The sequence below is a fragment of the Engystomops pustulosus genome, chromosome 7 (assembly GCF_040894005.1).
Source record: "Engystomops pustulosus chromosome 7, aEngPut4.maternal, whole genome shotgun sequence".
NCBI lineage: Eukaryota > Metazoa > Chordata > Amphibia > Anura > Leptodactylidae > Engystomops > Engystomops pustulosus.
In genome coordinates this window covers 111,841,937-111,852,210 of record NC_092417.1, presented here as the reverse complement: position 1 = coordinate 111,852,210, position 10,274 = coordinate 111,841,937, and the positions used below count along the sequence as shown (strand labels likewise).

The following is a 10,274-nucleotide window of genomic DNA, read 5'->3' as shown; positions in this document are numbered from 1 at the left end:
CATATTCCCAGAACTATTGTACTAGTCAAGGAAATCCACTCCCCGTCATAAAGTTAGGACTGTTGGGTTAACAGGGGTTAATGACCTGCTAAGCAATTTAACATTCATGATATCAGTATGCAAATTATTAGGTGCAGAAACACATCAGGCACTACTTCATCCTAGGGTTATGTCCTTACTGGCCTAACAAAACAGTCATCACAAGCTTTCAATAAAATTCACTAAAACACTTACTTGCTTCATGATCTTCATTTTGAGGAAGCACCAGATTTCCCAGCTTGTGCCATAGTATATTAACCTGACCCAAGAACCTGCAGACATCACACTTATACAACACAATGTGGAAAGGACGCAGCGTTTTTCCGCTCCACACCTTCAACTCTAAAACGTTTTCATTTTTTCCGTGTACAGAGCTGTGTGATGGCTTCTTTTCTGCATAACAAAGGTTACTTCTCAGTGACGTAATTTATTATTATATGCAGTGTACTGGGAAGCTGGAAAAAATCCTAATGTGTCACTTTGTAGGCTCAGTTTCTACGATATTCACCGTGCGCTCCAAATTCGTCTACTTTATTCTTTGGGTCAGTATGATCATGGAGATACCAAATTTTGATAACTTTTTATACATTTTTTTTATGTTATGTAAAATGGTGTAAGTGTAGCGTTTCGGACATTTGGGCAATATTTTCCGTTATGTGGTTCAGCGCGGGGAATAACCATTTTTATATTTTGATAGGTCAAAATCAGATGTTTATTTTGTTATATATCAGGTCCAGGGAAAGGGAAATTTGAATTTGAGTTTAATTTTAACTCTCCCAGAGGAGCTGGAGTGACACTCAATGCTGTTTCTCACATGTGGGATCAGACTCATTTATCTTATTTCCCCCTTCTCTGCGCTTGTTATGAGTATTTTTTACATCTCATTTGTCTTTGTGGCTCTTAGTCTTATTAGGCACAAATTGAAATCCGTAAAATCCAAGCCCACAAGAAACCGGCGCAAATGCATTTTTCACTAATTACACTGCATTTGGGATTTTTCCCCCCACTTCCCCATACACGACATGGAATAATAATTATGGTCCTTATGAAGTGCAATTTGTTACGCAGAAAACACGCCATCGCACAGCTCTTTAAGTGTTAAAAAAAAAAAGTAGATTTTTGATTGTGGGGAGTGAAAAATGGAAATGAAAAAACAAAGGGCCAGGTCTTAAGGGTTAAAAGAAGTCTGGGAAATATGCAAATACATTTTACAGAACACCTTAATTGGCAAAGTCTCCTGAAGGAAAGCTCTTAACCATATGCCAGTTTCACATTAGACCATGTTCACGGACATGAAAAGTGCCCTACTACGAACTGATCTCCTTGTAGAATATTGCGATGTAGCAGAGCAGCCGCTGTACTGTTGGCTCTGCTGCATATCGGAGAAACAAGAACTGCAACATATCATCAATATTATGTAAGCAGTTCAGTTGCCAGAATATTGATATGTCAGTGGCACGGCACTTCTCACACATCTGAGATCACTGACTAATGTGACACCGGCCTTAGTGTGATGACACATGTGGCGTTTTGAACGCATTTTTTTGGCCCGTTTTTAAGCAGCCGTTTAAAAAAAATGCATGCGTTTTTTTGAAAACATCCGTTTTTGACAGGTTTGACCAATTATCTTAACTGAAACTGGTCAAAAAGCATGCGTTTCACGGACTGCTTGAAAACGGGCCAAAAACGCCACACCATCACCCATAGACTGACTGCTGTATTCACCAGATTAAGGTACAAGTGCTGGTGTAAAGAAAGTATGGATTGAGCCTTCTAATTCCCAAGACAAAATCATGGCAGACAACTAAGCGGTTAGCTTTACTGACTCCAGGCAGGTCTGACCTAGTAACATGCCGCAAATTTGAGGGGTTTCTAGGAAACTCCTACCAACAGCAATATCCATTGTGCACTCCAACTAATATAATCTTTCAATATGCTTTAGATATTTTTGCTGGAGATGACTCATTTTCATAGACAACCCACACACCAAGCATGTATGTCTGGGGGTTACCAGCACCTATTAAATGTGTATCAGAACCATCAAACTCACTTGGGACACACATGAAGCTGCAGGGAACAGCAATTATAGGGTTACAAAGCATCATGCAATGTGCCTGGAGAGATATCTACTTGTAGAACCAGTCAGACCTGTTGTAGTAGGCAACTACCTTGGTAAGGAGGATTTGGGATGCCTTCTGCAGACATTTGTTATTAACAAAATGAATTAACAGTTACAGGAAGGAAACTGGTCCCTTCCTCTTCCTGGGATCCCAGAACAATCCGGTTATATTAACTTTTCAGTGGAAATTTCTGCCATTTTAGTCAGTCAAAATGTGGTGTTCCAAGGATATTAAAAAGTTTGTCAAATATATTTCTTCATATCTACAGAATGGGAAAGAGGAGGAACACACTTATCGCTGCGTGTCTTGAGCATGCTGTTGTGACATTGATGCAGAAACCCATCTTGTTTAATCCCTGAGCTGAGTGGTTCTGCTGATACAATGATAAAGTTCTGGATAATGAGATTGTGAATCCTGTGGCAGCCCTGTAGTTCTCCTCTTGCACTGTTGTGCCCGACAGGCAGAAGTAATCAATCACTGCACCACCCCCCCAGCTGCTGTATATGAGTCATCCAGCTCAGCTTGATTAGACCTTTCTGGATAGTTCAGGAAGCTCCATGAGCTTATTGGCAGCCATAATGAGCTTATTGGCAGCCAGCATGCAAACCAGCTTTCCAAATGGCCCTGAATTTTATCATTGTTTTTTGAAGAAAAACCACTCAGGCTTCTGCATCAGTGTAGCTGCAGCATTCTCAAGGTATGTCTGGTTCATAATACAAATACCGTATAACCTTGGCTTATACTGGAGTTTATACAGCATTTGTATTATGAACAAGAAGTGCTGAAAAAACCCACCTGGGCTTCTACTAGAGTCAAGGGAAAAAAAAAAAAAAAAAAAAAAAAAAAAGTGTACTCCCCTTCCAACACCTCCCAAGCAGGTCCTTTTCTATACAACGATTCTCCAGTATCGGCTCAGTTTCCCCGGGTTGTCTGTTGCAGGGATCATGACGTCAGCCGCTAGCTGACGTTCTATGTGCACACTATGGGCCACATTTATCACTCGTTTTTTCGCCTTTTCATTCAGGCGCACCGTTTTTGCGCCATTTTTGCGATTAAACGCCAAACTAGCCGCACAGCAAAAATAAGCAGCTTTCCCTCATCTATCTTACCAATCCAGATGTTTTGCTGCGCCTAATGATATTCATCACTTGCAACGTTCTCATTTAGGCGCAAAAACACTCCAGCCCGAAGGTGGCGTTATCTGAGAAGAAAGCACTGAGCCCCTTTGCAGAAGAGCTCATTTCTAGCAGCAAAGCTCAGCCAGACACTGGAACATATAATAGATACATTACAGACAGGAGCTGCAGACTCTATTTACAGTTCATCACCTTCTATTTACAAAATATTCTGCAAAACGCTGAGCTCACAGCAAGAGAGCAGAACTTTGCACAAGTTTGCAGATGCTACAAACAAGTGTCCCCCATGTAATTCTGCACAGTGTCTGAGGGGGATACTGTGCAGAATTACAGGGGTGCAGCAGGAGACCAGCACTGGGGGATCCCCCTCCAGGAGAAGCCACTGCTGAGGAGGTCACTGGGTGCAGGGTGTCACACACCTGGGTGCTGCTGTGAGTGTTATCTTCATTCTGGGCTGTGGAAGAAGCAGAGAGGATCTTGTAGCAGGATCACATGTAAGAGCCTGAATCTAACATTGCGCCTAAACTGCGCCAAAATTGCGCCTAAACTGTGTTAAAGTAAAGTGATTAATAAGAGGCAGAAAATATACTTATCACAGATGGTTGTAGCTTGTGATAATTCTGGCAAAACACTGCGCCAGAATTTAGGCGCAACTACTACACTTCGGCGCACAAAAGTGATAAATGTGGCCCTATGATTTCAGCGAGCGGCTGGTACTTCAGTACTGGAAAACCACATAAAGTATTGAGACCCCCCACCATCAGCAAGCTATAACCAGCATTGGTGAATCCATAGCATTGGTGAAAACCTGGTGAAATGTGTCAAAAGAGCAGTGGTCCATAGAGCACATTTACATAAATTACACCAATTAACACACCATACAAAGCATTTCAATTTATTGAAAGTTTTCACTAAAGTGCAGACTTGTGCATGAAATATACGCACAAAGATTTTTTTTTTTTTGAAATGCAAAATAGCATACCAGTTATGGTAAAAATCTGCACCACAGCAGACAGAACCCAAAGCAAGACAGACCAGTATGCTAGATTTTTTACTGGTTGTAAACTTTAACACTACAATTAGTGTAAATTATCCAGATATTCCACAAGGAATCAAATGACATGAGCAGAGGGGGCTCTGCTCAGATTTATAATTGCATACACATCTTTGGACTGGAAAATAAACAGTATGCATTATGTAGGAAATCCATCACATAGATAGTCTTCCTCAGAACACTACAAAGCATCAATTCCTTTCTTCGGCTGATAATTGGCCTTTTAAAGGATGGAAGACTAGAAGCATGCAGTTCAAAGTCCATATCAGTATTCCAAAGGTCTCTTTTTCCACCTTCACTGAACCATGGCTTGCGGTCCTTCTGGGATCAGAGATGCAAAAAAAGTTTTGAAAAACACCCAGGCGGTGGATACAAATGAATATGTTGGAAGGGTGACAGCTGCAGCTTCATTGGGCACATTTTCTACAGCTGGATCATTCTCCTGCAAAAAGAGAAGACCATATTACTTGACTACAACATAGGGCATTGAACATCTTCTACTGAGCTTTAAAAAAAATATAAAAGCACATACTCGATAATCCATTTAAATCCCCTTGAGGGAGGATATATCTATATCCAAACCTACAGCTAAGAAGCTCACCTGCAAATTGTTGTTAGGATCCTGTTGATTTAGGATTGGTTGTTGGGCAGGGGCCGCAACTTCCTGTGGTGGTCTTTGTCTAAAGGGAAACCATCCTGCTGTGTGCCTAAAATAGAAGCAAAAGCATCAGCATCAACCTCTAATCCATACTTCACACTGCATCCATTATTTCAGTTTCAGTTCTAAAATTACAAAAATGTAAAAACACTTACAGGTGTGCACCACATTTGTAGCAGTCAATAGAACCAGAAGGGGGTCATGGTGGCGAAGGAAAGAGTTCCATTTTATTAATAAAACTTAATCCTTCAACAGTTTTATAAAATATAACTTGCCCCTTTCCTTCTCCACCCTGACACCTACTGGCGCTTTAGATTTTAGAACCTCTAACTGCCAGTGATTTGATCCAAAGTATATATTTCATTCGTAGGAGGAATAATAAGCAGAGCCATTAACACTTTCCGTCTTGTTGAATTGTCTACATCGGCATGACACCCAGTAGCCCTATAACATAAAACCTCACTACTAAGCAGAATTATCACTTTACAGTTTAGTTGCAAAGCTCTTTCTATAGGATATGCCTTACAAGGTGATGGATACTCACAGGTACATCAGAATCATGGCCCCAAGGACCATCATGAATCGGCTTAGGCTGGAGTAAAAGTAGAGGATACTGAGGAAGATGGAAAAGCGTGCAGCTGTGTACACCCAGTCCAACCAGTCTCTGTTCAAGTCATCTTCTTCCTCGACCAGGCCTCCTTGAGCATTCATACGCAGGTTCTGGTTAGCTACTGGATTGACTGGGGCAGGAACTTCTGGATTGGGAGCCTGGTTGGCAGCTGCAAAAGGATGAGGCAAAGGGTCTGGAGCAGCAGGAGGTACAACTGGTATTTCCTGTCTTCTCTGGGATGGAGAACTGGAGGCTGTGGCAGCAGCGTAGCTAGAAGGGGTCAAATAAGGGATTAGAATTGGAAGCACATTTATGCATCAGGTTTTCCCTCAATGACATTTATAAATGGGAGGTGGAATCCCTTTGAGAGCCACGGCCCATGTCCAGGACAGAGCTCTCTCCACCCTCATTCTTCTTGGTGACATGGCTAGCTTGCAGAGCTTCCCATTTACTTCTATGTGAGCTTCCAATAGAGCCAAGAACATTATCCTAACATAGGAGTCATTTCTATCATAAATCTGTATATAACCTTTTATAAAAAAGTAAAAAAAACTTACTATTGCATGTAGTACTGTCTGGCATACATTTGCTGCAGCCACATGATCTGCTGGGGGCTGTATATAGAGTATGGAGAAAATGCAGAACTTGTTCCTTCAGACCTTGGGAGGAGTATAAATATAATGGTTAGTTCAGTTATAGAAGGTAGCAGTAGCACAAATGTGTAACATGTGTCATGTGTGGCAGAAGTACCTGGGTGTGTCCATTTGTGCTATAGGAGACCTTGGAGGGACATTCCGTTGTCTTATGCCTTCTGCCTGAGGAGCGGCATCGGGTGTAGTAGTTGTAATACCTGCTGCCTGTTTGCCCTCTTGAGCCTGCAAACAAATGAGTAAAGGTTTATAAGAAATATCTAAATGACCCTGCTATACCTATTAGTTACATGCAAAACTACTGCAATACATTGTCATGGCATGGTGACAAGGTGCAATGTAATTGTGATAGCAGTGATCCCGTGAGGCAACCAAGGAGAAAAAGGCTACACAGACTTTTTGCAAACCATCATAGTAAACAAAGGGGTAGTAAACAAATACAACATGAAACCATTGCGATTAAGGCAAGAAATTTGGGACACCAAACCAACTACAGGTCCTTATGATTTAGTGTCCAAATTTGACATGTAGCCACTATATAGCAAAACAAAAGATACACATTGGAGTTCTTAAAGGAAGTAGAAGTGCTTGGGTTTATCTCTGGTGTTCCTAGCTTCATTGTACATGTACTGTACCTGCAGTCCAAGTGCAGTGAAGCTGGGGTGTACTACACCTCACTGACCAACTGTGCAGGTGAGAAGAGCTATGGTTCAATGCAAGTATAACTCATTTTATTCGTCATTACAGCAGTAGGGAAAAGGGGTTTGTACGTATAGGAGGTTTACTGCTGAAAGTGTGGACAACAAGACCTGTGTCTACACACATTAATGTAGCCCAATATGGGACACTTCGCCACCTGTCCACAAGGATCTGTGGGTGATTAGTGCCCCAAATCACCCCAACAGGTTCACTTAAAACATCCATATCCTCAAATTAGTTGAAGGTTGTGCTATACTGCAATTTTTAGCCACATTATTTGACTGTCAACGTCACACTGTGGCCTTATTGTAATACAGGGATAGACAAAAAAAAAAAGTTAGTTTTAGAGCTAAAGGGCCAACAAGCTGTACCTGATTCGGCAGAGTACTTCTAAAGGAGCATACAAGATGCAATACATGGCGCCTTTCCTACAAAACAAAGAAGATTATGGGTGATGTTGCAAATTTCTCCAGTCTACAATCAATAACTGGCCATTTCACAGTGAGCAGATCTTTACCTTGGATAGGACCTCATTTAGCTTCAGATGGTCAGGCAGCAGCTTTCCTGAATAAATCAGCCTCTGTTCATGTTCCATCTGCAATGGAAAACAAGAGGGTTATCAATGTATCACCTAAGAATGGCAATTCATCACGTTAAAGTTTTCACATCATTGTTCAATAGTATGTACAGAATAGCAACATGGGGTCCAACAATTCAGGTAAACCAAGATTATGTGACTGCTGATCCTCCATTCTCACATCCACAAAGCTCTGCATCTATACCTGAATGGAGATGGTAGAACCAGTGGAGGCCAACTCGTACTGGCCTGTGGTTATTCTAAGGAACCCAGGGTTAACATGCAGTGCCAGCCAGCTAGGTGTCTCTTCTGTAACCTCTTCATTCTTTGGATATCAAGTTTTATAACCAGCAAACAAAGTTATCAGAGTGGAGAGAGAATCCAACTTGACATATTGCAGTTACATATGGTCCGCACATCAGTCGTCTGTACTTTGTATACCGGTCTGTTTGTTTATCAAGCTTGTTGTGCAGGTTTTAGAATCATCAATGCCACGTCTGTCCAGAACAAGTGACAAAGGCAACGTGGCAATTGTTGCCAATACATAATTGGATCTCATCTCTGGCCAGTAACTATGGAAATTTCCTCACATGGCTCAGGACTTCTGACAGGCAGAGAGGAGCAGTTATTCCCATTTGTTATGTTAATGAAGTGGTAGATTACCTTTAAGAAGCCAAACTAACAGCTACCCTCCATCTTGACAGGCGGGATCCCCTAGAAAAGAGACTCCTAAAAAGCAGACAGGAGTAGGTGGCAGAGCTGTCCGACACGCTGGTCTGCTTTTAAGAAGTCTCTTTTCTAGGGGATGTGTCAAGATTAGCAAAAACCACCACAGGGATCAGGATGAAGAGGATGGGTGAGTATCTGTAGAGGTTTGTAACTTTGGTAAAGTGGTAAATTTCTTTTAGTGTCATCTGTGAGTTTCAAATCCAAAGCAGACATCTTCCTCTGATCATCCCATAGACTTACGGCTGAGCTCCAATTAGCCGGGGATGAGGTTAGTGGAAACTCTTGCATCATCCTAAACTCTGTAAGAACACATCCCTCCTCCAAGGGCTTAAAGTATCCATAGAGACTAGACATCTACAGGGGGCCACAGGGCTGCCATCTGGCCATGCAACTCTAGCCTAAATGACTTGGCCACAAAATACATTACACACATCGGCACAACATAGCTAAAGATCATGATGTTGTGGCAGCTGTATAGTATATGCCTTAAAAAGACTTTACAGGCAAACTATTCGGTATCTATCCCAACAACCACCTAAGAAGACACTAGGAAATGGAGAACTGAACAGGGAGTGGGGAGGACTATTGATATTATTGGATCCCACAGTTTTAATACATTTTCATTTAGTTATAAAATCCTTTCAAGCAGGGAAACAAGTGTCACCACTAGCAGATACAAACTCTGGTTAAGTGGGAGCATTTGATTCAGTTACATACTAGAGTACAATGAGCAGTTGTTTCAAAATCTCTGCTTCCTGTCAGAGCACATTCAGAGGCTGACAACCAGTAGACTAAGGACTCTGTCAGTGCAGACATTCCTCTGTATGCAAACATTCACTGACAACAAGTAAATCTATAAAGTATTACTGACAGCTTCATCCAACTCCTGGAATGGCTGATAACAGAGGGCAGTAGACTGTACTCAGCGTCACGACAGCTGGTTAAGTCTTTATGAGCAGGTCCAGCTGGGACAACCAAGCATTCATCACATTTTGGATTTTAAGAGGTTTTGTTGGGTTGATGTTACATCATACAATGTATAACAATACTGAATCTTGTAAATAGAATTACTACATAATACATTCTGTAACATGATAAAATCAGCTTTTGTTTCACAATCTTTGCTTCCTGTCAGTGAACACATTCCGGTTCACACTTAGAGGCCGACTACCTGCAGAAAGCTAAGCAATCTGATAGGGTGGACATTCACTGACAACAAGCAGAGCCATCACCCGGCAGAAAACATGGCAGGAGGCCGGTTTTCATGTAGACTGGAGATTTATGGGGATATCATAGGGACAGATGAGACACCGCCATGAAAGGCAGTACAGTCAGCTGGAGCAAACGATAAGAGGGACTACTCAGCAGCACAGCAGATGCTGGGACTTGTAGTTCCATCGCACACTATGACGCAATGTGTCAGGCCCTCCCTCGGGGGCACAGGGGTCTGGCTCTTACCGGATGTCCCGGCAACTCGCGCCTCAGCTGCGACTTCAGGTCCCGCACAGTGAAGGTACGAGGCGCCGTCACCTCCCGCTCCTCCTGCTTCAGGCTGGGGCTGCGTATTAACAATGTCACTTCTCCGTCCGCCATTATAGATCAAGGACACGCCACTTCCGGTCACACAGTCCTCACCCGCTATTTCCGCTATACACAGAGCGCTCAGAGACAGGCAATAACCCCGGGGCTGACGCGTTACTGCTTTTATAGCCACGTTCTGGTAACCAAAACAGTGTGTGGCTGGCGAGGATTGGCCACTCGTAGGTCTCGTGGCCACACGTGTACCAATCAGCTAGGATAAGATTGACAGTAGGCGGGGCGTATCTGATGCAATCCAAAAGGAAAAGACCAGAGCAAAGAAAATTCCGGAGGTGGCTCTCGTCACGCACGCGTAGTGGGAACAAGAGGCTATTGCGCCGCCATGTTGGATTTGATTGTTTACAATGCTGTGGCCTCTGGAGAGGGGAAAGGAATGTAGAACAGAACAAGTATTAATCTTCCT

General features: G+C 42.5%; 1 protein-coding gene across 1 annotated transcript; it reads right to left on the bottom strand.

Annotated features, from left to right (window-relative positions):
* Positions 1 to 4,174: 4,174 nt before the first annotated feature.
* Positions 4,175 to 9,975, bottom strand: HERPUD1 (homocysteine inducible ER protein with ubiquitin like domain 1). Its single transcript, XM_072117576.1, has 8 exons — positions 9,731 to 9,975; positions 7,484 to 7,561; positions 7,338 to 7,394; positions 6,368 to 6,492; positions 6,175 to 6,276; positions 5,552 to 5,887; positions 4,951 to 5,056; positions 4,175 to 4,791 (listed from the first exon to the last, which is right to left on the bottom strand). The coding sequence occupies exons 1-8, from the start codon at positions 9,863 to 9,865 to the stop codon at positions 4,645 to 4,647; spliced, it is 1,086 nt and encodes a 361-aa protein (XP_071973677.1). The 5' UTR covers positions 9,866 to 9,975; the 3' UTR covers positions 4,175 to 4,644.
* Between the last annotated feature and the right edge of the window lie 299 nt (positions 9,976 to 10,274).

Bases quoted from the DNA above. Each gene is read 5' to 3' on its own strand.
- HERPUD1 (XM_072117576.1), bottom strand. From the start codon at position 9,865: ATGGCGGACGGAGAAGTGACATTGTTAATACGCAGCCCCAGCCTGAAG. The intron at 7,395-7,483 runs GTAAAGATCTGC...TTTGTTTTGTAG, and splicing joins TAAATGAGGTCCTATCCAAG to GAAAGGCGCCATGTATTGCA. The intron at 4,792-4,950 runs GTGAGCTTCTTA...CTCTTTTTGCAG, and splicing joins ATCCTAACAACAATTTGCAG to GAGAATGATCCAGCTGTAGA.